The sequence below is a fragment of the Emys orbicularis genome, chromosome 8 (genome assembly GCF_028017835.1).
Source record: "Emys orbicularis isolate rEmyOrb1 chromosome 8, rEmyOrb1.hap1, whole genome shotgun sequence".
NCBI classification, from domain to species: Eukaryota; Metazoa; Chordata; order Testudines; family Emydidae; genus Emys; species Emys orbicularis.
This window is the reverse complement of record NC_088690.1, coordinates 42,890,777-42,917,713: the sequence shown is the minus strand read 5'-3', so window position 1 is coordinate 42,917,713 and position 26,937 is coordinate 42,890,777. Positions and strand designations below refer to the sequence as shown.

General features: G+C 42.1%; 1 protein-coding gene across 1 annotated transcript in view; it reads right to left on the bottom strand.

Moving 5' to 3' along the window:
* The window catches only part of NTNG1 (netrin G1), a 227,022-nt gene that overhangs the window by 124,485 nt on the left and 75,600 nt on the right, over positions 1 to 26,937 (bottom strand). The window contains exon 2 of the mRNA XM_065409665.1: positions 9,078 to 9,718. Coding sequence (XP_065265737.1) covers positions 9,078 to 9,718 — 641 coding nt within the window. The remainder of the gene's footprint in view (positions 1 to 9,077; positions 9,719 to 26,937) is intronic.

Genomic DNA, 26,937 nt, shown 5'->3' with positions numbered 1-26,937 from the left:
TGAAGTTGAGCCTCTATTATGGTTACTTTAAAAAGGGCCCACGCAACTTGCAGGGATTTCACTTTAGTCACTGTACCTTTTAACTTTTGTCTAACTAACTCCCTCATTTTTGTATAGTTCCCCCTTTTGAAATTAAAGGCCACAGTGTTGGGCAGTTGAGGTGTTCTTCCCACCACAGGGATGTTGAATGCTATTGTATTATGGTCACTATTTCCAAGCGGTCCCGCTATAGTTACCTCTTGGACCAGCTCCTGCGCTCCACTCAGGATTAAATCTAGAGTCGCCTCTCCCCTTGTGGGTTCCCGTACCAGCTGCTCCATGAAGCAGTCATTTAAAGTATCGAGAAATTTTATCTCTGCATTTCGTCCTGAAGTGAAATGTTCCCAGTCAATATGGGGATAATTGAAATCCCCCACTATTATTGGGTTCTTAATTTTGATAGCCTCTCTAATTTCCCTTAGCATTTCATCATCACTATTACTGTCCTGGTCAGGTGGTCGATAATAGATCCCTAATGTTATATTTTTACTAGAGCATGAAATTTCTATCCATAGAGACTCTATGGAACCTGTGGATTCGCTTAAGATTTTTACTTCATTTGAATCTACACTTTCTTTAACATATAGTGCCACTCCTCCCCCTGCACGGCCTGTTCTGTCCTTCCGATATATTTTGTACCCCGGAATGATTGTGTCCCATCGATTGCTCTCAGTCCACCAGGTTTCTGTGATGCCTATTATATCTATATCCTCCTTTATCACAAGGCACTCTAGTTCACCCATCTTATTATTTAGACTTCTGGCATTTGTGTACAAGCACTTTAAAAACTTGTCCCTGTTTATTAGCCTGCCTTTTTCTGATGTGCCAGATTCTTTTTTATGTGACTGTTTATCATCTGATCCGGCCCTTACATTATACTTTTCAGTCCTCTGCTCCTGACTATAACCTGGAGATTCTCTATCATCAGACTCTCCCCTAAGAGAAGTCTGTGTCCGATCCACACGCTCCTCTGCAGCAGTCGGCTTTCCCCCATCTCCTAGTTTAAAAACTGCTCTACAACCTTTTTAATGTTTAGTGCCAGCAGTCTGGTTCCACTTTGGTTTAGGTGGAGCCCATCTCTCCTGTATAGGCTCCTCCCATCCCAGAAGTTTCCCCAGTTCCTAATGAACGTGAACCCCTCCTCTCTACACCATCGTCTCATCCACGCATTGAGACTCTGAAGCTCTGCCTGCCTACCTGGCCCTGCGCGTGGAACTGGGAGCATTTCTGAAAATGCCACCATAGAGGTCCTGGATTTCAGTCTCTTCCCTAGCAGCCTAAATTTGGCTTCCAGGACATCTCTCCTACCCTTCCCTATGTCATTGGTACCTACATGTACCATGACCACCGGCTCCTCCCCAGCACTACACATAAGTCTATCTAGGTCCTCGAGAGATCCGCAACCTTCGCACCAGGCAGGCAAGTCACCATACGGTTCTCCCGGTCATCACAGACCCAGCTATCTACATTTCTAATAATCAAATCTCCCATTACTAACACCTGCCTTTTCCTAGAAACTGGAGTTCCCTCCCCCGGAGAGGCAACCTCAGTGCGAGAGGCAACCCCAGAACCATCTGGAAGGAGGGTCCCAACTACGGGAAAGTTTCCCTCTGCTCCCATTGACTGCTCTACTTCCCTGGGCCCTTCTTCCTCCTCAACAGCGCAGGGGCTGTCTGACCGGAGGTGGGACAATTCTACAGTGTCCCGGAAAGCCTCATCAACATACCTCTCTGCCTCTCTCAGCTCCTCCAGTTCCGCCACCCTGGCCTCCAAAGTCCGTACATGGTCTCTGAGGGCCAGGAGCTCCTTGCACCGACTGCACACATACGCCACCCGCCCACAGGGCAGGTAATCATACATGCAACAGTTGGTGCAATAAACTGGATAGCCCCCACTCTGCTGCTGGGCTTCTGCCTGCATTGTATCCGAGTTAGTGAAAGGGTGGTTTACAGAAGGGAGTTTTGGAATGTGGTTTGGTTTATAGGTTTTAGGGGGGGGCCACGGGGATGGGGTTACGGCTGGCGAGGGACTCCCACTCCCTTCCCACTCCCCTTCTAAACTCCCTTGCGAAACTCCCTGTTAGCAGCCCCTGTTCGCAAAGCTCCCTGGTCGCTTGTGCGCGGCTTTATAAAGCCCTGGCCTGGGATTACTTTCAGAGTAGCAGCCGTGTTAGTCTGTATCCGTAAAAAGAACAGGAGTATATGTGGCACCTTAGAGACTAACAAATTTATTAGAGCATAAGCTTTCGTGGGCTACAACCCACTTCTTCGGATGCATATAGAGTGAAACATATATTGAGGAGATATATATACACACATACAGAGAGCATGAACAGGTGGGAGTTGTCTTACCAACTCTGAGAGGCCAATTAAGTAAGAGAAAAAAACTTTTGAAGTGATAATCAAGATAGCTCAGTACAGACAGTTTGATAAGAAGTGTGAGAATACTTACAAGGGGAGATAGATTCAATGTTTGTAATGGCTCAGCCATTCCCAGTCCTTATTCAATCCTGAGTTGATTGTGTCTAGTTTGCATATCAATTCCAGCTCAGCAGTCTCTCGCTGGAGTCTGTTTTTGAAGTTTTTCTGTTGTAAGATAGCCACCCGCAGGTCTGTCATTGAATGGCCAGACAGGTTAAAGTGTTCTCCCACTGGTTTTTGAGTATTATGATTCCTGATGTCAGATTTGTGTCCATTAATTCTTTTGCGTAGAGACTGTCCGGTTTGGCCAATGTACATGGCAGAGGGGCATTGCTGGCACATGATGGCATATATCACATTGGTAGATGTGCAGGTGAACGAGCCCCTGATGGTATGGCTGATGTGATTAGGCCCTATGATGATGTCACTTGAATAGATATGTGGACAGAGTTGGCATCGGGCTTTGTTACAAGGATAGGTTCCTGGGTCAGTGTTTTTGTTCAGTGATGTGTGGTTGCTGGTGAGTATTTGCTATAGGTTGGGGGGTTGTCTGTAAGCGAGGACAGGTCTGTCTCCCAAGATCTGTGAGAGTAAAGGATCATCTTTCAGGATAGGTTGTAGATCTCTGATGATGCGCTGGAGAGGTTTTAGTTGGGGGCTGAAGGTGACAGCTAGTGGTGTTCTGTTATTTTCTTTGTTGGGCCTGTCTTGCAGGAGGTGACTTCTGGGTACTCGTCTGGCTCTGTCAATCTGTTTTTTCACTTCAGCAGGTGGGTATTGTAGTTTTAAGAATGCTTGATAGACATCTTGTAGGTGCTTGTCTCTATCTGAGGGATTGGAGCAAATGCGGTTATATCTTAGAGCTTGGCTGTAGACAATGGATCGTGTGGTGTGTCCTGGATGGAAGCTGGAGGCATGTAGGTAAGTGTAGCGGTCAGTAGGTTTCCGGTATAGGGTGGTATTTATGTGACCATCGCTTATTAGCACAGTAGTGTCCAGGAAATGGACCGCTTGTGTGGATTGATCTAGGCTGAGGTTGATGGTGGGATGGAAATTATTGAAATCATGGTGGAATTCCTCAAGGGCTTCTTTTCCATGGGTCCAGATGATGAAGATGTCATCAATGTAGCGCAAGTAGAGTAGGGGCGTTAGGGGACGAGAGCTAAGGAAGTGTTGTTCTAAGTCAGCCATAAAAATGTTGGCATACTGTGGGGCCATGCGGGTACCCATAGCAGTGCCGCTGACTTGAAGGTATATATTGTCCCCAAATGTGAAATAGTTGTGGGTGAGGACAAGACAAACTTTGCCTCTCTACAAAGGAAAAAGGACACTAAACTATCTAAACTGCTACATGCCACAAGGAGCCACAACAGTAGTTCCCTTAACCCACCCAGCAATATTGTTAATCTTTCCAGCTATACTCTTAGCCCAGCAGAAGAGTCTGTCCTATCTCGGGGCCTCTCCTTTTGTCCCTCCAGACCCACGAACATGATACAGTTCTGCGGTGACCTAGAATCCTACTTTCGACGTCTCCGACTCAAAGAATATTTCCAACATACCTCTGAACAGCATACTAACCCACAGAATCCCCCCTACCAGCACTACAAAAAAAAAGGATTCTGCGTGGACTCCTCCAGACGGTCGAAACAACAGACTGGATTTCTACATAGATTGCTTCCGTCAACGTGCAAAGGCTGAAATTGTGGAAAAGCAACATCACTTGCCCCATAACCTCAGCCATGCTGAACACAACGCCATCTACAGCCTCAGAAACAACCCTGACATCATAATCAAAAAGGCTGACAAAGGAGGTGCTGTCGTCATCATGAATAAATTGGAATATGACCAAGAGGCTGCTAGACAGCTCTCTAACACCACATTCTACAGGCCATTATCCTCTGATCCCACTGAGGATTACCTAAAGAAACTACACCATCTGCTAAAAAAACTCCCTGACAAAGCACAGGAACAAATCTGTACAGACACATGCCTAGAACCCCGACCAGGGGTATTCTATTTGCTACCCAAGATCCATAAACCTGGAAATCCTGGACGCCCCATCATCTCAGGCATTGGCACCCTAACATCAGGCTTGTCTGGTTATGTGGACTCTCTCCTCAGACCCTACGTTACCAGCACTCCTAGCTATCTTCGAGACACCACTGACTTCCTGAGGAAACTACAATCCATCGGTGATCTTCCAGAAAACACCATCCTGGCCACTATGGACGTAGAAGCCCTCTACACCAATATTCCACACAAAGATGGACTACAAGCTATCAGGAACAGTATCCCCGATAATGTCACAGCTAACCTGGTGGCTGAACTTTGTGACTTTGTCCTCACCCACAACTATTTCACATTTGGGGACAATATATACCTTCAAGTCAGCGGCACTGCTATGGGTACCCGCATGGCCCCACAGTATGCCAACATTTTTATGGCTGACTTAGAACAACGCTTCCTTAGCTCTCGTCCTCTAACGCCCCTACTCTACTTGCGCTACATTGATGACATCTTCATCATCTGGACCCATGGAAAAGAAGCCCTTGAGGAATTCCACCATGATTTCAATAATTTCCATCCCACCATCAACCTCAGCCTAGATCAATCCACACAAGCGGTCCATTTCCTGGACACTACTGTGCTAATAAGCGATGGACACATAAATACCACCCTATACCGGAAACCTACTGACCGCTACACTTACCTACATGCCTCCAGCTTCCATCCAGGACACACCACACGATCCATTGTCTACAGCCAAGCTCTAAGATATAACCGCATTTGCTCCAATCCCTCAGATAGAGACAAGCACCTACAAGATGTCTATCAAGCATTCTTAAAACTACAATACCCACCTGCTGAAGTGAAAAAACAGATTGACAGAGCCAGACGAGTACCCAGAAGTCACCTCCTGCAAGACAGGCCCAACAAAGAAAATAACAGAACACCACTAGCTGTCACCTTCAGCCCCCAACTAAAACCTCTCCAGCGCATCATCAGAGATCTACAACCTATCCTGAAAGATGATCCTTTACTCTCACAGAACTTGGGAGACAGACATGTCCTCGCTTACAGACAACCCCCCAACCTAAAGCAAATACTCACCAGCAACCACACATCACTGAACAAAAACACTGACCCAGGAACCTATCCTTGTAACAAAGCCCGATGCCAACTCTGTCCACATATCTATTCAAGTGACATCATCATAGGGCCTAATCACATCAGCCATACCATCAGGGGCTCGTTCACCTGCACATCTACCAATGTGATATATGCCATCATGTGCCAGCAATGCCCCTCTGCCATGTACATTGGCCAAACCGGACAGTCTCTACGCAAAAGAATTAATGGACACAAATCTGACATCAGGAATCATAATACTCAAAAACCAGTGGGAGAACACTTTAACCTGTCTGGCCATTCAATGACAGACCTGCGGGTGGCTATCTTACAACAGAAAAACTTCAAAAACAGACTCCAACGAGAGACTGCTGAGCTGGAATTGATATGCAAACTAGACACAATCAACTCAGGATTGAATAAGGACTGGGAATGGCTGAGTCATTACAAACATTGAATCTATCTCCCCTTGTAAGTATTCTCACACTTCTTATCAAACTGTCTGTACTGAGCTATCTTGATTATCACTTCAAAAGTTTTTTTCTCTTACTTAATTGGCCTCTCAGAGTTGGTAAGACAACTCCCACCTGTTCATGCTCTCTGTATGTGTGTATATATATCTCCTCAATATATGTTTCACTCTATATGCATCCGAAGAAGTGGGTTGTAGCCCACGAAAGCGTATGCTCTAATAAATTTGTTAGTCTCTAAGGTGCCACAAGTACTCCTGTTCTTTTTATGGGATTACTGTTTCCTTTAGCTGTGTTTTGGAAGGCTTCTGTTTGGATTCCCTTACAACACTCTCTTTCTCCTTCAGATTATTTATGCGATGAGACACTGATAGTCTAATTAGAGACAGACTGCTTGCCGAAGTTCAGGGGTTTTCCAATGTGGACCTGCACCTTCTCAAAGTATGGTGTTTTTTTAACCCTGGGTTTTGTTCTGGTCCATCTCTACATCTAGTCTACTTGAGAGTGAGGAAATGACAGAAGAAAGGATACAGGAGAACTGAACTATATATTGTAATTCTGATTACTATAGTAGATATCCAAACCACTATTACAAGCTTCCCATGTTCCACTAAGCTTATTACAAGATTCATGAACAATATTAGTCTATGGGCAATATTACATATATGTATTACATTAAAATTCTTAATGCAAAAGCAATGATCCAATGTTTTTGTATTTTTAATTAATCATCCTGTATCTATGTATTTAGATTTGCACAGTTCTTGCTCATTAAAAATATATTTTCATTGAGAAAATGCACTGATAAATCCAGAGCCATGTAAATAGCAGATTTTCTGCCTTATATATTTTAGCTGAATATTAAAAATATAAGCAAAAATTGATACTAAATTGTATTCATTTAATTCTGCCAGGAATTTTTTGCAACATATAAAATTGATTTCCTTGCATGTATGAAAATGCTTAGAGACATGCAATGTCTTCCATATAAAAGAGACTAAAAATACCCACTTAAGTAATCCACTAAACAGCAGTAACAAACACACAGTCAATAGCGTGCTAGATAATCTCCTTGTCTACTGCATTAATGTCAATTATCTTTTGCTTACTACAGAATGTACATGATATTCTTTACCCTTCCAGTAAGTTAAGTGGATTTTTGTTTGTATGCAATCAAAGATTATTGATATTGCATCAGTCCTCAATAAACTCTGAAAACAAAGTTGTTTAAAAAAGACATTTTGGACTCTTTAGTTTAAAGAGGATATGGATAAGAGGCACAAGGTGCATGAAAGAGGTAAGTAAAATAATAAAATATATGGAAGAGGTCCAATTTATCTCATCTGATAATACAAGTACAAGGGGACACCTAACATATTTAAAAATAACACACACAAAATTGCTAAAAAGAAATACTTTTTTTTTACACAATGGGAAATAAATCTGTGAAACTTGCTACCACAAAATATAATAAGGTCAAGAGCTTAGTGGGATTCAAAAAAAGGTTTAGACAGTCATGGCGGAAAAAATGTATCTCCAACAACTACAGTACTGTAGCAATGATTAACGTTTTCAGAGGATATCAGTCCTCATGCTTCAGATAATAAACTAACCCCTAGCTTCCTGGTATTAGGAAGACACTTTCTGCATAGGCACTTTTTGCACAAATGTCTATTTCTATTATGAGACATTTATACCTGGTACTAGCCATTGCTGGACACAGGATGGCCACCTGTCTAAAGCAGCAGTTCTCAAACTTCATTGCACCATGACCCCCTTCTGACAACAAAAATTACTAAATGACCCTCCCCCCCCGGGGGGGGGGGGTATGAGGAAGAGGACCAAAGCCCGAGCCCTGCCACCCCAGGTGGGTGGGGGAGGGGCCAAATCTGAAGCCCAAGAGCTTCTGCCCTGAGTGGGGGGCATATAACCTTAGCCCTGGGCAGTGGGACTCAGGCTTTGGCTTCAGCCCCGGGCAGTGGGGCTTGGGCTTGGGCCCTGGACCCCAGCAAGTCTAACACCAGCCTTGGCAACCCCATTAAAATGGGGTCATGGCCCACTTTGGGGTCCCAACCCACCGTTTGATAACCCCTAGAATCATAGAATATATGGGTTGGAAGGGACCTCAGGAGGTCATCTAGTCCAACCCTCTGCTCAAAGCAGGACCAATCCCCAGACAGATTTTTGCCCCAGATCCCTAAATGGCCCCCTCAAGGATTGAACTCACAACCCTGGGTTTAGCAGGCCAATGCTCAAACCACTGAGCTATCCCTCTACACCCCAGTCTAAAGCAATGTGGCAATGCCTATGTTCCTATCCAAATTAGTCTTGTGTTATTCAAACCATTTGTTTATTTTTTACACTTAATCTTCACTCCATTCTAGAACAGTCTAAAGCATCTGTAAGGGACACTAGTCTGCATGGTCTTCATTCTCTCAAACAGAACTATACCCTGCAGAAAGGGTGAAATTCACCCCACTGCAGAGGCCTCATCCAAGGCCCTTCAGACCAATTACACCTTACAGCAAGGGCCTGAATTAAAGCCCAGTGATTTCAATGGCTTTAGGCCATAAAGGCACCCTGGCCTGGAGAACCCTGTGGAGTGTCCCTTAAACTGGGATCAAATATCAGGAGGTAGCCGTGTTAGTCTGTATCCACAAAAACAAAACATCTGTTAGTCTTTAAGGTGCCACAGGACTCCTTGTTGTTAAACTGGGATGAATTTCACCCTCAGACATAAAAGGTTGGACATCCCTGACCTAGTGTAAGAAGCTGTTAAAAGTATTCCACTCTTAAGATGTACAGAGATTTGTCAAGTTTAGTGACAGTAGAACTTTGATGATTTAGAATTGCTGAATCAAAAGTGTCTAATGCTTTCAGAAACTGGTTTTTACTGAGCTACATTTCTGGGAAAACATTTCAGTAGAAATTGCTGACATTTTGAGGGAGGATAGAAAATTGTGGACATCCTTTAAGGCCAGACATATTTACCCATTCTTAAAGACTCATATTCTCTTACCTTCCATATACCCTTATGTCTGAAATTGCATAAAAGTAGCGTGCCAAGTGTTGCTCATCAACATATATTTCCCCAGTTGCTGGTCTGAGCAATCTGATTCTCAGGTCTGTGATGGTAAAGAAATCTCTCAGCTTCTTGGTTGTGTCAAGCTGGCCATACAGGGAAGCCATATTATGAAGCCGAGGTCCAGCAAAAAATGCAAATCGATCTTTGATCTCGAAGTGGATGATTTTACTATTTGTCATGTACCCAGTGGAGTATTCTTCTGTGCAAATGATTTCTAGGACTGTGTGCTGTGATAAATCCTTCACTGATTTGGGATCCATATGGAAAGCGTCTAAGCAGTCTGTGGCATAATACTGGTATGGTTGCCATGTTCGCCCATAGTCAAGTGATTTCTCCAGGATCATTTGGTCTGGACGGCCAGATTCAAAGGTGATAACTATGTTATCAGTTAGTTCAATGGTTTTGTTCCAGGAGAGGGTAATGTTAACCTGGAGAGGTTTGGGATAATCTTTCCAAGTTGTAGACTGCCAAAATGTGGAGGGATGTCTTCCTTCAAGATCAAACATCAGTTCAGGTGGATGTGCCAGTTCATTGGTAGTTGCATCACATTCATTATTGCACATGTAGGGATTCCCCTATGAACGAAGAACAAAACAGTTTTACAAGCAGCATTATATGAATGACTACAGTACATAAAGGCATTCTTTGCTTGACAAATTAGAATTGCCTTTCTATTGTTTATGAGCAAAGCTAAGAAAGAAAATAAATGTTTGTAGGGAAGATCTTTGTTTATCTTAACTAGATTTCTCCCTCATACACAGATTCTTTGCCTTTGTAATTTATGTGGCTTTCTCGGTGGGTTTTGGAGAAAGAAAACAGTTTATTTCTCCTGAATGTGTTGGGCCAGTAATCTAGTCACAAAAGCACAAGAACAATGAGCAAATGTCTAAAGACTCAATAACTCTGATTCTTCTTAGAAAGATGTAGCAGCGAAGCAAGGAGAATTTCTTTTTAACACAAGTACATTCCTCAAGAGCACAGTTCATAAAAAAAGTCACTTTTAGGAGAAGTGCTTTAGAATCAGCAATACATTCTCTATGTGTGCAATATGAAACAATACCCACTACAGCTTTCATGCTTCCTTTTCCCCTGGCCTCAAATTTATCACGCTTAACTGTGCTCCTGTTTAGTAATGTCTTCCCTTAAAATGTTTACACTGTTCACTACAAATCATTAGAAACACAGTGCACTACAAGCCCTGGAGTTTGATCCAGACACCTACCACCCTATTAGCTACAGGCTAGCGAAGCACTTCAGGAAAGACTTTTTACCAGACACGGGCTCCAATTTATCAGGACAAGATAATCCACCACTTGATTAGGTGGGAGATGTCACGTCAGCAGGCCCAGCTGGAAGGCTGCTGAGGTGGCTGGAGGTTTGAACTGTGTGTCAAGTTTAAAAAAACAACTCCACCACATAAACTTACCAATAATGTGTAGCTTTTACTAGTACTTGTCCTCTATAGCAAGGTGAAAGTGAATTATTCTGCTCTGGGCCTTTTGATGCACTAACTTGCACACTGCAATCTTCTTCCTCCTCCTCACAAAAGCTACTTCATCTGGAGGCTGGGGATAACTTGATAAACCATTGCAAGCTATTGGCTACTTTAAGCTGTCCTGGATCATGTCTACCTAATCTAGAAGCTTTCATCAGTACATTAATATTTGGCTACTTAATCATTCATTATTTGTTTCAGAAAACAATTACTGCTCTGTATTTTTTAGAGTTAAATTGCAGCAGCTGGGCATCTATACTGTCCCATCTATGCACAAAGGTTCCTCTTCCTCACATTAACAGAAGTTCGACTCACATATTGATGGGAGAATAGACCCTTATGTAATTAATTTTCTTTTTTCCCCCTTATCATTGCAATTATGTTTCTTTCCATCTCAAGACCTTAGGGATCTGAAGCTTTGCAATCACACCCACTGAATGAGCTAGGTCTCAAATAATGAGTTTCCATCTTGGTCACTGCCACAGTCCCTGACATACTCAAGTTAAATGCAAGAAAAAGGTCTTAAGCACTTACTCTGACCTCCCTAGAGGCAACTTTCTCCTTCCTACTCAGAGAAATACTCTCTCTCGTTCTTTCCCATTAATGTAGCTGAATCCCAAAACCGACAACAATTCATTGAGACTCAAATATAATGCAAGAGAAGAAAATGGGTTATTTGAAAAACAGAACACTGCTTATTAAAGTGACAGACTCTAAACATGTAGCTGTAACTGAGAAGACCCTTGTTACAGCTTTCCTGCTTTCAAGCTCAGGATCACTATTTCCATCATAGAATCATAGGGTTAGAAGGGACGAAATAAAGCAGAGGGAAAAATAACAATATAGTCTAAGCAGGATGGATAAGCCACTAAGTTTTTTATTATTTAAACTCAGTTTAAAAACATACTCAGAGACACAAATGCAAAGATCTGCAACCTTGCTCGGGCTTTTTTCAGAAGCCTATAAATACTGTGGAATCTGTAAGGATTTATATATTTTAAATATATGTAAATGTGCACTTTACAGAAAGAGGTCAGCGTTATCACTGGAAATTTACTCAAACAATATGGTCACTTCAGTCTGTCCACATGAAGCTATCAGTATAGCCATGAACATGCATGCTACAATCTCCTTTCTGGCAAAAGCTACTTCATCTAGAATTCAGGAATATCAAAACAGAGAAAATCAAAGCTACTGGATAGCAAGTTACAGACATTTATATTAAGCAGAACAGAAAGATGGCTTTGGTCTTCTACAGCACAGCCACAAAACACACATGTGGGTCTGTTGTCATTTTTATGTTAAAAACTATCCACTGGTCCCAGGATACCAGCAGAGACTATGTTTCATGAACCAGAATGGATAAAGGAAGGCTATTTACCTTACAGTAACTGGAGCAGACAGTAACTGTACAATGAAATTAACTAGATGATTGGGTGGGAAAAGATTGAACTTTGCTTGTTGTTTTCAGATCAATCTTTGGGCAGGTGAAGAGGCTTCACAAAACTGTATGATTGCTAATGATGTATGTAGCAGATGTAGTCAGTGAATGCAACCTCCTTCCAGCGACAGGGCTTGCCTTAGGGACAATCAAAACAGGTAACTTCAAGGTAGTCAGACAAACTTTACTGGAACAAACTCTCCCATCTCTACATTTTAGAGATCAGCATGGTCTAATGTGGTTGGGCCACCAAAAGATTTAAGGCTGATCTTGTTTGTTGGCAAATACTGTAATGTGCTGCTGAGACCAGGTTTATGCTACAGACTTCTGCCGGCAGAGCTATATCTGTCAGGGATGTGAAGAGGTGTGGTTCTCTAACCAACACAGCTGTGTTGGCAGAAGCCAGTAGTATAGATGCAGTAATACCAGCAAAACTGTACTTTACTATACTGGTACAAAGTACAGCTTCTGGTATTGCTGCATCCATACTAGGAATACTTTGCCAGTACAGTATATTGGTATTCTCATATCAGTAAAGTGCTCCTAGTGTAGACATAGTCTGACTGCTGCCAAGCCACCCTAATCCTGTTTGTGAGATCTCTGATTGTTGTATTATTGCTCTCTCCAGGCTTCCATGCACAATGCAAATGAAATATTCCATAATTAATGAAACTCTATGTGTCGCCAGTGCTGCTATTCTTCACAAGAGAGAGTGCTGTATTTTAATTCCTATCTGTCTATATTGTGCTTTGGGATGGAAGATGTTGTATAAATTCAAGTTATTACTGACCTTATAAAAATCCACTAGATATTAAATATTGGATCTTTTGGGTTTATACCAAACAGTTATTGATTCTGTGAAGAGTCCAAATGAAAACTCAATTCATTGGGGATGAAATTCATCCTGAGCTGAGGGTCAGCACAAATCCTATGGACCACTTCATATTCATTAAAACCTATTTTCAGGCAAGCCTGGTCCAATGGACAGGGGTAGATTTCACCCCCTCTGAGTTTTTTCACTGAAAACAAAGAGTAATCATTACCGCTGTCAGAACTGCCAACTCCAAGTGTTCAAAAATCATGGCCTGAAGAAAACATAAGATTGACTTAAAATCTCCATCCATCCAACCTTTGGCTTCTTTTTATTTGCCTTTTGGTTTTTGAATCTTTAGGGTGCACTTGGCTCACATTTTCAAGTTTTTCTCAACAGCTATCAGGGCTAGGAGCTTACTCTGTTTTAAATGAAGGCTGAGAGTCTCATATTTTCACAAGATTCCAGGAGTTGGGACTTGGAGGAAACACAAAATACCATAGGACTTGGAATAAAATCATGAAGCTAGCAACAATAAAATATCTAAATCAGCAATTCTCAAACTTCATTGCATCGCGACCCCCTTCTGACAACAAAAATTACTACATAATTGGAGCTATTTAAGAATATAAGAATGGCCATACTGGGTCAGACCAAAGGTCCATCTAACTCAGTATCCTGTCTTCCGACAGTGACCAATGCCAGGTGTCCCAGAGGGAATGAACAGAACTGGTAATCATCAAGTGATCCATCCTCTGTCACCCATTCCCAGCTTCTGGCAAACAGAGGCTAGGGACACCATCACTGCCCATCCTGGCTAATAGCCATTGACTACTTTGGGCTAGATGGACCTTTGGTCTGACCCAGTATGGCTGTTCTTATGTTCTTAAATAGCTACAATCATGAAATTTACGATTTTTTAAATCCCATGACTGTGAAATTGACCAAAATGGACCGTGAATTTGGTAGGCCCTAGTTATATTGATATCCATTTTAAGGCCCCTTTACACAGCCAGAGCAGCGGTTTAAATGGGCATTAGTGTAAATGATCCTGGATAGCTATAGTTTCATGAAATATGAATATCCATTTTCCCTCACTCCCATTCAGGCAATGGGGAACTTGCCTCTGTTTGTGATTTGTCTTCCTGTCCCTATGTTTTAAGATAATGTTAAAATTCAGGGTGTCTGATTATATTACAATAAAATAGATCTTTTTCTAATTTACTCTCAGTGCTGTTATAATCTTGGCCTTCACAACATCCTCTGGCAAGGAGTTCCACAGGTTACTGTGCGTTGTGTGAAGAAATACTTCCTTTTGTTTGTTTTAAACCTGCTGCCTATTAATTTCATTTGGTGACCCTTAGTTCTTGTGTTATGAGGAGTAAATAACACTTCCTTATTTACTTTCTCCACACCAGTCATAATTTTATAGACCTCTATCATATCCCCCCTTAGTTGTGTAACCCCTGTTTGTGTTTTTTTCTGGGGAGCCTTGGAATTTCAGGGTCTTGGGTTGCTCCTTCCCCAAGCCCTGTTGGTGTTTCCCTGAAGCTTCCTAATGGTCTGCTGCAATCTCTGAGATACCCTTGCATGATCTGTCTTGTTTTGGCAGTCCAAGGCATAGTGACCATCTCTTCCACAGTTATAACAGAAACCTTCTCGCTGGCTATCACCCCTCCTGCTACTCTCCCCTCTTGAGGATGGCACAGTATGTCCCTGAGCCTTCATCATGGCCACTTCTCGGGTCAAATCTCTCAGTGCTGCTGCCACTGACGGGGCATCTTCCATCTCTCCAAGCACTGTGGTGGTGCGACTCCCTGCCATCTTCGGCTGCACCATTGCATCCACTTGCAACAATCGCTCCTCCTCTTCATGTATCTCTCAAATGAGATTGTGGAATGGGGGTGGGTTTTGGGCCCGCTCCCTCAGCTGCAGTCGCCACAACATCAACCCATCTTGTCAGGTGCCCCGAAGGATTTGGTCCAACCTAGCGGAATCAATGCGCTTGGTGGGGATGCCCTCCTTCCGCACTACCTGCTGTAGCAAATCCTCTAGTCTCCTGATGAAATCCGACAATCGTTCGTGGGGCTCTTGATAGGTATGGCGGAAACGATAATACAGGTCTTCACTGCTATCAGTAGTACCGTAGACACTCTCAAGAGCGGTTAAATAGTCTTGCACTGTGGCAGCTGGTTGTGAGCCTTTCAGGGCTCGGATAATTCACATGGCAGGTCCCCTCAGATTCTCAAGCACACGTTTCCGCTTCTCAGCATCAGAGCATTCCCACTCTTGGACAAGTGGCACCGTAAAATCCCTCCAGGTCTCATAATCCTCCTCCCCTGGGGGTACAGGTGACACCCCCAAGAATGAACGTACCCGCTTGTATGGAGCACTTTCATATACCGGCCTCAATGCATCTTTGAGAGTGTTTCCCAGCTCTTTGGCCCATCCCACCAGGCTGGGTGCTGCAGGTGTTGGAGCCCCTCCTAATGCCAAAATTAATTCTTCTCTTGTCCGCTTCTCATCCACCATCAGAGCTTGCAATTTCTGTGCTAAAGAATCCACGTCAAGTGACACAGGCACACTAGGAGGGGACCGCTCTGCCCCCAGAATTGTCCAGGGAATACCTTCTACTTGCACCTCTTTGGGCACTTTATCAAGATCTGTTTCCTTGGAGTGAGTACATAGTGCTACCATGCCCTTCACTTTGCGGTTGTAAATACGGGTGTGGACCTTTACTCTCCCCAGTATTTCAGCTGCATCTAAGCTCTCCTCAATTTCATTTGGTTCCATCTCTTCTGGGAACCCCGCCACCAGCACAGCTTTGGTTACTGGGATTCGTGCCCCTCGGCACAGGTCTTCTAATAATCCTCTCTCCATTTTTTTTTTAACCGAGACGAAAGTCACTCAGGAGTTTCTTTGCTCTGTGAAGAAGAGCCCAGGGTGCACAACGTAGGGGTGTGTGTGTGTGTACTGTAAAGTCCCAGTACGGGCCACCAAGTGTAACTTTAGCGCCCTCGTGGCCAAGATGGAGTCTGCTCTGCAGGCAGCTCTGGCCAAGAGATGGTGCGCGCAGGAATGCAGCAGGAGAAATCCCTTCCACCCCAGGGGCACCTGTTCCAAACCCCCCCAGAGTGAACACACCCACCCACAGGAAAAGTACAGTGGATATAACAAGGGAAATATTTATTTACAGAGGGATGAGAGGAGAAAAACAACAAGGGGAAATATAGAGGAAGCAGTAAAACAGGGCTGCATCCGAGCCAAGGCCCCACAGGCCCAGTGGTAGCACAGTCTGGAAGGGCAGACACTGAGCAATGTGTCTGCACACAGAGTTCAGGAGCCCTGAGCAAAGTTCCAGTCCAGTGGTGAGTCTTGGGTGCTCCTGGTCGTCTTCGGCGCCAGTGAACTTTCCCCCAACAAACCCCTCTGGTGCCCTCTTCTGCCGCTCTCTGCAAAGCCACACAGAGTGACCACCTCCCCACTTAACTATCTAGCAACCTCCCTCCTTGTTCCCAATGCAGAGTCCCAAGCCCCAGTACTCACAGCCCCATGCAGCTCTGGGCAGCAGTGATACTGGGTCCAGCTCCGGCCTGTCCTTCTCGGCAATTCCTCCCTGGCACAGTGCTCCTCCTGGCTCCTGTCCTGGGGTATCCCCGATCGGCCCTGTCCGTCTCAGGCCTCGGGCAGGTTCTCTGCTGCTTCACTTTTCCAGGGCCTGCAGGCTGCCTCCGCCTCTCCTTGGAGCTCCAGCGCTGCCCCCTGGCGTTTCCCTCCTTTTTCCTTACTCTCCCCCACCCCCCTTAGGAAAAAGATTTAAAGGGCCATGCTCTCTAAACCCCAAAGGGGTTACAGTTGTTTCTTTTCCAAGCTGAAAAGTCCCAGTTTTATTAATCTCTCCTCAGATTGCAACCGTTCCATACCCCTAATAATTTTTGTTGCCCTTTTCTGAACCTTTTCCAATTCCAACATATATTTTTTGAGATGGGGCAACCACATCTGTACACAGTATTCAAGATGTGGGTGTACCATGGATTTATATAGAGGCAATATGATATTTTCTGTCATAGTATCTATCCCTTTCTTAATGATTCACAACATTCTGTTCACTTTTTTGACTGCTGCTACACATTGAGTGGATGTTTTTAGAGAACTATCCACAATGACTCCAAGATCTCTTTCTTGAGTGGTAACAGCTAATTTAGACCCCATCATTTTATATGTATAGTTGGAATTCTGTTTTTCCAATGTGCATTACTTCACATTTATCAATATTGAATTTCATCTGCCATTTTGTTGCCCAGTCACCCAGTTTTGTGAAATCCTTTTGTAGCTCTTCACAGTCTGCCTGGGACTTAACTATCTTGAGTAGTTTTGTACCACCTGCAAATTTTGCCACCTTACTGTTTATCCCTTTTCCCAGATCATTTATGAATATGTTGAATAGGTCTGGTCCCAGTATAGACCCCTGGGGGACACCACTATTTACCTCTCTCCATTCTGAAAACTGACCGTTTATTCCGACCCTTTGTTTCTTTTAGCCAGTTACCAAACCATGAAAGGACCTTCCCTCTTATCCCATGACAGCTTACTTTGCTTAAGAGCCTTTGGTGAGGGACCTTGTCAAAGGTCTTCTGAAAATCTAAATATACTATATCCACTGGATTCCCCTTGTTCACATGCTTGTTGACCCCCTGAAAGAATTCTAGTAGATTAGTGAGGCATTATTTCCCTTTACAAAAACCATGTTGACTCTCCCCAACAATTTATGTTCATCTATGTGTATGACAATTTTGTTCTTTACTATAGTTTCAACCAGTTTGCCCGGTATTGTAATCAGGCTTACCGGCTGTAATTGCCAGGATAACCCCTGGAGCCCTTTTTTAAAAACTGGCATCACATTAGCTATCCTCCAGTCATTTGCTACAGAAGCTGATTTAAATGATAAGTTACAGACTGCAAAACTCTTGGGTGAATACCATCTGGTCCTGGTGACTTATTATTGTTTAGTTTATCAGTTTGTTCCAAAACCTCCTCTAATGACACCTCAATCTGGGACAGTTCCTCAGATTTGTCACCTAAAAAGAATGGCTCAGGTTTGGGAATCTCCCTCACATCCTCGTGAAGACCAATGCAAAGAATTAATTTAGTTTCTCCGCAATGGCTTTATCATCCTTGAATGCTCCTTTATCATCTCGATTGTCCAGTGGCCCCACTGGTTGTTTAGCAAGATTCCTGCTTATGATGTAATTAAAAAAAAAAATTCTATTACTTTTTGAAGACTTTGGCTAGCTATTCTTCAAATTTTTTTTGGCTTTCCTAATTATATTTTTTCACTTCATTTGCCAGAGTTTATGCTCCTTTCTATTTTCCTCACTAGGATTTAACTTCCACTTTTTAAAGGATGCCTTTTTGTCTCTCACTGCTTCTTTTACTTTGTTGTTTAGCCACGGTGGCACTTTTTTGGTTCTCTTACTATGTTTTTTAATTTGGGGTATATATTTAAGTTGAGCATCTATTAGGGTGTCTTAAAAAAGTTTACATGAAGCTTGCAGAGATTTCACTTTCGGCACTGTACCTTTTAATTTCTGTTTAACTAACATCCTCATTTTTGTGTAGTTCCCCTTTCTGAAATTAAATGCTACAGTGTTGGGCTGCTGTGGTGTTTTCCTCACCACCGGGATGTTAAATTTAATTATATTATGGTGACTATTACCAAGCGGTCCAGTTCACCTCTTGGACCAGATTGTGTGCTCCACTTAGGACTAAATCAAGAATTGCCTCCCGCTCCTGTGGGTTCCAGGACCAGCTGCTCCAAGAAGCAATCATTTAATGTGTCAAGAAATTTCATCTCTGGATCCCGTCCTGAGATGACATGTATCAAGTTAATATGGGGATAGTTGAAATCCCCCATTATTATTGGGTTTTTTATTTTTATAGCCTCACTAATCTCCCTGAGCAGTCACTATCACCATCCTGGTGGTCAGTAATATATCCCTACTGCTATATTCTTATTACTAGAGCATGGAATTCCTATCCATAGAGATTCTATGGAACAGTTTAGTTATGCTTTCTTTCACATATAGTGCCACTCCTCCTCCAGCACAACCTGTTCTGTCCTTCCAATATATTTTGTACCCTGGTATTACTGTGTCCCATTGATTATCCTCATTCCACCAAGTTTCTGTGAAGCCTATTATATCAATATCCTCATTTAATACAAGGCACTCTAGTTCACTCATTTTATTATTTAGACCAATGGTCTCCAAAGTGGGGTGCACGCAAGAGGATCCTTCGGGGTGCACGGCAGGAGGAGTGTCGCCGGAGCGCGCCGCTTTTTTTTTTTTTTCCCTTCGGCAGTTCAGCCGGGAGTCCGAGCGGCTTTTTTTTTTTTGCTTCGACAGTTCGGCTGGGAGCAGGGGGTGCGTGCTCAAAATTTTTTTACTGATGGGGTGCGCAATCAAAAAAGTTTGGAGACCACGGACTTAGACTTGTAGCATTTGTATATAAGCACTTTGTATATAAGCACTTAAAAAACTTGTCACTTTTTAGCTGTCTGCCTTACATGATGTAATTGAATGGGACTCTCTTTCATTTGACTGTTTCTCATCAGATTCTACCCGAATTTTATCATCTTCCATCCTCTCCTCCTTACTAGAACATAGAGAACCTCCTTTAATAGATCCTCGCCTAAGGGATATCTCTGTCTGAACCACATACTTTTCTGCACCTGTCGGCTTTTCCCTGGCCCGTAGTTTAAAAACTGCTCTATGACCTTTTTAATTTTAAGTGCCAGCAATCTGGTTCCATTTTGGTTTAGGTGGAGCCCATCCTTCCTGTATAGGCTCCCCCTTTCCCAAAAGTTTCCCCAGTTCCTAATAAATCTAAACCCCTCCTCCCTACACCATCATCTCATCCACGCATTGAGACCCTGCAGTTCCCTGAACATGGAACTGGAAGCATTTCAGAGAATGCTACCATGGAGATCATGGACTTCAATCTCTTATCTAGCCACCTAAATTTGGCCTCCGGGACCTCTCTTCTACCCTTCCCTATGTCATTGGTACCTACATGTACCACGACCACCGACTCCTCCCCAGCACTACGCATAAGTCTATCTAGATGTCTCAAGAGATCTGCAACCTTCGCACCAGGCAGGCAAGTCACCATGCAGTTCTCCTGGTCATCGCAAATCTAGCTATGTTTCTAATGATCAAATCCCCCCTAACTATTACCTGTCTCTTCCTAATATCTGGAGTTCCCTCCCCCGGAGAGGTATCCTAAGTGCGAGAGAATACCACAACATCATCTGGAAGGAGGGTCCCAAGTATGGGATTGTTTCCCTCTGCTCCACTTCAATGTTCTCCTTCCCTGAGATTGTCATCCTCCTCAACAGCGCAGAGGCTGTCAGACTGGGGGTGGGACCATTTTACTCCCTCACTCTAAGCCCCCTTTATGCTGCCAGAATGGAATAAAGGGGTCCTAGTGTAAATGAGAATCAGGTCCTTAGAATAAGTTAGTATGAAAACAATCACCATTAAAAAGATGAATTACAAAGTTTAATATCTTCATCTCGGTGATAATCCTCCTTAACACCACTAACAATAAAATGGATACATCAAAGAGGAACTTTCTCTTATTTGTCAAAACTAAGAAAATTCTTTGTTACCAACATCTAACAGACTATGGCATTGAGTAATTATTTTGTGACCAACAGGCAGCATTAAGTACATTGTAATGTAAGTGCTCCATGCAACAGCTCTTCAGCTGGACAAGGTGGAAAATACTTACAACTTTTTAAAGCAATATTTAAACCATTAGAATTTTCTAAATAATTAAACAGATAATGCCTCTAAATACTTCCTGATAATAAGAATAGAAGGATGATGGTTTTCCCTACATTATCACCTTCTAAAGGAAGTGTATTATTTTACAGTACCTCTCTGAGGTTGTTATTAATTAGCACCTGAAAGCCAGTTGCACAATGCTGGTATTATTTTGCCTCCTGACACTTTGGGAAGTCAGGATGTTAGCAAAACATTCTGACACATTGGAAAAGTTTTAAAAGAGCACTGGACTTGTTCTATACTGCAGCAGCACTCTTTGGGGCTTCTCTCTCTCACAAAATATGATCATGTTCAGCCATGATTGAGAAGAGCTGGGTTAGCTGACACAATGTTGTCCAGGTCTGACTGGTCCCAGCAGGGTTTCATCATGTTTAGCTGAATACAATTTGTTCTGGTCTACACTGACTGGTTAGTTTTGGTCTGTATTGTGTCAGAGAACTTGAATCTTCACAATGGTGTTTGAACACAATAACATTTTGTGAAGTAGACAAGGCTGAAAAAAAACCCTCAGGTTGCTCTGCTTGGCTGCACAGACTGTAGTTCACAGAAAGAAGCATTGAGAGCTGAACTACAGCTGACATTTTATTCTTCTCATTAGAAAATTTCCACGGCTTGCCATTGGTAACACTAGAGAACATGGCAACAAATGGGAAAATGACCTTGAAATAAGTATTCATGTTAAAGGCAAAGATCTACAGCAATTCAGTAGTGGAGCTATAATGGAGGTACCAGTGAAAAGGGGTTTTGCAATTGCTGCTCAAGGGTTAAAATCTGATTGCTCCTTCTCAGATGAGGGGCCTCTCTCCTCTCATCACAAAGATTCTTCTGTGGCATATACACAGGCTTAGGACTTGATTGAAGCGGTTGCTTGTTTCAATCTGCTCCCTGTACACACTAACACCTTTTGGACTTTTTTACTCAGGAACAAAGACAGGGGGGCTTAACCTTTCTGCAGCGTGAATATTGGAAGCTGTATCACAGATTACATGCTGTAATAGACACCTGGCTAAATCCCTACAGAGGATTATGGCTTGGATTTTTAAACTGGTGAAGGCCGCAGAGGTCAAGCAGGCCAAGATTTTAGGAAAGAGCAAAATAAATTCTCAAGAAGCCAGTCACAGAAACTGATTTTTATACTGCTGTCTCCAAGTAGTTAGCTCGGATATACTAGACAAGGAATAAATATAGACTGAATCAAGCAAGACTTATAGTCAGGTCCTGTAGTAAAATATTGCATTAAAATAAATAATAGGGAAATAATAGGACAGTCATTATTTATTACTTTCCCGAAAGGTCATCACAAGAGAAAGACATTAAGTATCATGCTGTACCTAGTGGATGATTAATTACTTAATTAATAGCAACAATTGCACTTATGCAGCACTTTACATCTTCAAAGTGACTATAAACATAGATAATATTTTCAGTTTTATAGAGCTAGGTTATGATACCTTCACTCAGGCTGCATGATACATTACTCACAGAATGAGGTAGTACTCAATGTGAGTAAGGGGATCAGAATCTGTCCCATCATGTTTTACATTTTCAAAGCACCTTGCAAACATTAACTAGTTGATAGTACACTAGTGAATGTGTGTCATGAGCTTTCACGAGGAAAAGTGCTATTTAAGTGCTAAGAATTATTGTTGATATTATGAAAACAGGGATGGTTATAGATAAGAACACTTCAGCATCAATAACCTTTTAAACACTGCACTGGTTGTCAGCATTTTCAGTTAAAGTGATTTAAGTATTAGAATCTCAATGGAGGATTGATGCTTTTCCACAGAGCTTCCAAGTGAGAAATATTTGGAGGGTCAAAAAGCACTTTGAACTTTGAGCCACAAGCTGAGCCACATAAATTCTTCAAAACCAGGGGAAAAGAAAGTTTCTACATCAATAGCTTCTACAGAGATTTTAAAAGATTAAACTAGGGAAGACTGGTTTGCTAAATATTAATACTTATCACCTCCATGCACTTTTTATCTTCAAACTGTATTACAAACTAAGGCTCTAATCTTACAGTGGAATCCATGTGGGTAGGTCTGGGGGGAGGGCAGATATTAAACATATTTAGGTGCCTAAAGATCTGGCCCTTGGGTCCTACATCCTGCAATATTTAACTAATTAATCCTCATAACACCCCTGACCTCTGTGAGGTAAATGTTATTGTGTGACACAGGCAAATATGTCTTATGCCAAATTTACATAGGAAGGAGAAAGAAGTAAAGAGATTAAAATCAGTGGAAACTAAGGAGCGCGCATCACCTTGCAGGTTGAAGTCTGCATCTTTCCAGATTAGATCCTAATGATTTGCCCAATGCCATTCAGTTGGAAGCATTCCTGGCTCCAATGGCCACTAGACCATGCCTCTCTTGAATATTACGGGCCACAAATATAGCAGCAACCTTTTAATGTTTGTGTTTCCATTTAAGAAGATTAAATATATTTCCCTCTCATTGTGCCTATTCTGCGATGCTAAATAGTAACTAAGGGTTCTAGTTTGTCAGGAGAAAAGACAGAGCAAATGTTAATTGAGTGAGTATCTTGCTCAGTCTGAGTCTGCTTAGACTTCTGAAAACTTCTAGTTCACACCAGGCATACTCAGAAATTTAATACAGATTAGCAGTGTCACTCCCACATTAATATACATCAGGGGTAGGCAACCTATGGCTGATTTTCAGTGGCACTCACACTGCCCAGGTCCTGGCCACCGCTCCGGGGGGCTCTGCATTTTAATTTAATTTTAAATGAACCTTCTTAAACATTTTAAAAACCTTATTTACTTTACATACAACAATAGTTTAGTTATATATTATAGACTTATAGAAAGAAACCTTCTAAAAACGTTAAGATGCATTACTGGCATGTGAAACCTTAAATTAGAGTGAATAAATGAAGACTTGGCACATCACTTCTGAAAGGTTGCTGACCCCTGATATACATCATCACACTAGCATAGCCACTTGATGCCTGTCTGTACATTCTCTGATTTTAGCTACTTTAATTGCACTTCTATCTTTAAAAAACCCATGGATAATAGATTTTGACACACTTTTCAAGTCACTTGATTAGACAAAGAGACTGTTTCACTCCCAGGTCTCTAGCTGCTTTCTCAGACACAGCCTACTCATTCCCAGTGGATTGTACTGTGTGTAGCAGTCCTAACTTTTACTTGGCAACCTTGCTCATTCTATTCCAGCCATGATTTGCCACTTGGTGATTTTGGAATTATCGGTGCCTTTTAACAAATCTACTGGGACTAATACAGATTCTGCTATGCTCTTTTCTGTTCCTTGAAGAATGAATTATTTGCCTTTTCCTTTTGTATCAGCAAGTATCTGAGATGATTATTAACAACGTTTATATTGGGGTAATGCCTAGAGGCCAATAAGACTGGGACCCTATTGATAGGTGCTGGCCAAACGTATGTCTCAACCGTGTCAAGAAAATCTTCTATGATTTCTCTGGTTCCTCTGTCCAGTGTTTGTTTAAGTTTGAGTAACCAAAGTAATAGAATCATAGAAATGTAGGGCTAAAGGGGAACATGAGAAGTCATAAAGTCCCGACTCCTGCACTATGGCAGGACCAAGTAAACCTAGACCATTCCTGATAAGTGTTTGTCCAAGCTGTTTTTAAAAACCTCCAATGATGGGGATTCCATCAGCTCCCTTGGCAGCCCTTGGCAGCCTATTCCAGAGCTTAATTACCCGTATAGCCTGAAAGCTTTTCCTAATATCTAACCTAAATCTCCCTTGATGCAGATTAAGCCCATATCTTCTTGGCCTACCTTCAGTGGACACAGAGAACAATTGATCACAGTCCTATTTATAGCAGCCCTTAACATATTTGAAGACTGTTATCAGGTACCCTCTCTCAGTCTTTTTTTCAAGACTAAATATGCCCAGTTTTTTTTAACCTTTCCTCATTTTTGTTGATCACCTCTGGACTCTCTCCAATTTATCCTCATCTTTCTTAAAGTGTAGTGCCCCAAAATGGACAATACTCCAGCTAAAGCCTCACCAGTGCCAAGCAGAGCAGGACAGTTACCTCCCATGTCTTACATAAGACAAGCCTGTTAATATACACCAATGATATTAGCTTTTTCTCAACTGCATCAGATTGTTGATTCATATTCAATTTGTGATCCACTATACCCTGCCCCCGGATTCTTTTCAGTGGTACTACCTAGCCAGATATTCCCCATTTTATAGTTGTGTATTTGACTTTTCCTTCCTGAGTGAAGTACTTTGCATTTGTCTTTATTACATTTCACCTTGTTGAGGATAGATGAATTCTCCAATTTGTCAAGGTTGTTTTGAATTCTAATCCTGTCCTCCCAAGAGCTCGCAACCCTTCCCAGCCTGATGTCATCTGCAAATTTTATAAACATACTCTACACTCCATTATCCAAGTCATTAATGAAAACATTGAATAGTACTGGTCCCAGGACTGATTCTCATGGGACCTGAGCCTGACTAGATACACTCTTGCAGTCTGACAGCAAATCATTGATAACTACTCTTTGAGTACAGTCTTTCAACCAGTTGTATACCCACCTTATAGTAATTTCATCTTGACCACATTTTCCTAGTTGACTTTTGGGAAAGTAATGTGGGACTGTCAAAATCCTTACTAAAATCAAGATATCTCACATCTACTGCTTCCTCCCTATTCACTAGGTCAGTAGCCCTGTCAAAGAAGGAAAATTATCTTGGTTTGGCAGATTTTCTTCTTGACAAATCCATGCTGGCTATTCCTTATAGTCCTATTATCCTCCTAGGGCTTACAAATTGTTTAATAATTTATTCCAGTATCTTTCCAGGTATTGAAGTTAGGCTGACTGGTCTATAATTCCCCGGATCCGCTGTTCCCCTTTTTAAAGATAGGTATTATGTTTGCCCTTCTCCATTCTTCTGAGATCTCACCTATCCTCCAGGAGTTCTCAAAGATAATTGCTAATGGTTCCAAGGTTGCTTCAGCTCATTTCTTAAGTACCCTAGAAAGAATTTCATCAGGCCCTGCTGATTTAAATACATCTAAATATTCTCTAACCTGTTCCTTCCCTATTTTGGCTTGCATTCCTTCTCCCTTGTTGTTGATATTGTGTTGACCTTTCTAGTAAAGGCTGAAGTAAAATATGCATTAAACACTTCAGCATTCTTCATGTCACCTGTTATTAGCTCTCACTCTGAGTCCACACTAAGTAGAGGACCTACACTTCCCTTCATCTTTCTCTTGCTCTTGATGTATTAAAAGAACCTCTTCTTATTGCCTTTTATGTACTTTGCTCGGTGTAACTCATTTTGTGCCTTAGCCTTTCTGATTTTGTTCCTACATGCTTGTACTATTCTTTTGTACTGCTACTTAGCAATTTGTCCATGTTTCCAATTTTTGTAGGATTTCATTTTGATTTTCAGGTCATTAAAGATGGAGCCATATTGGCCTCTTACTATTCTTCTTATCTTCCCTTTGCATCGGGATAGTTTGCAGTTCCTTTAATACTGTCTCTTTGAGAAACTGCCAGCTCTCCTGAACTTCTTTTTCCCTTAGATTTTCTTCCCATGGGACTGTACCTACCAGTTCTCTGAGTTTGTTTGAAGTCTGCTTTTTTGAAGTCCGTTGTCCTATTCTGTTGCTCTCACTCCTTCCTTTCCTTAGAATAATGAAATCTATCATTTCATGATCACTTTCACCCAAATTGCCTTCCACCTTCAGATTTTCTGCCAATTTCTCCCCATTGGGCAGAATCAAATCTAAAATGGCTGTCACCCTGATTACTTCTTCCACTTTTTGGATCAAAATATTGTTCCCAATACATTCTAAGAACCTACTGGAAATTTTGTGTTTTGCCATATTATTTTTCCAACAGATGTCTGGATAGTTAAAGTCCCCCACTACTACAAGATCTTGTTTTTGGAATATTTCTAATATTTATTCTAGAAATGCCTCATCCACCTCCTCTTCCTGATTTGGTGGTCTATAGTAGATCCCTCCCAAGACATCACCCCTATTTTTACCCCTTTTATCTTTACCCAGAGTCTCTCAAATGGTCTGCCTCCCACCTCCATCTGAACTTCAGAACAAGTATATATATTCTTGATGTATAATGCAACACCTCACTTTTTACCCTGTCTACCCTTCCTGAACAAGTTATACCCCCTCTATACCAATATGAGACTTATCCCACCAACTCTCTG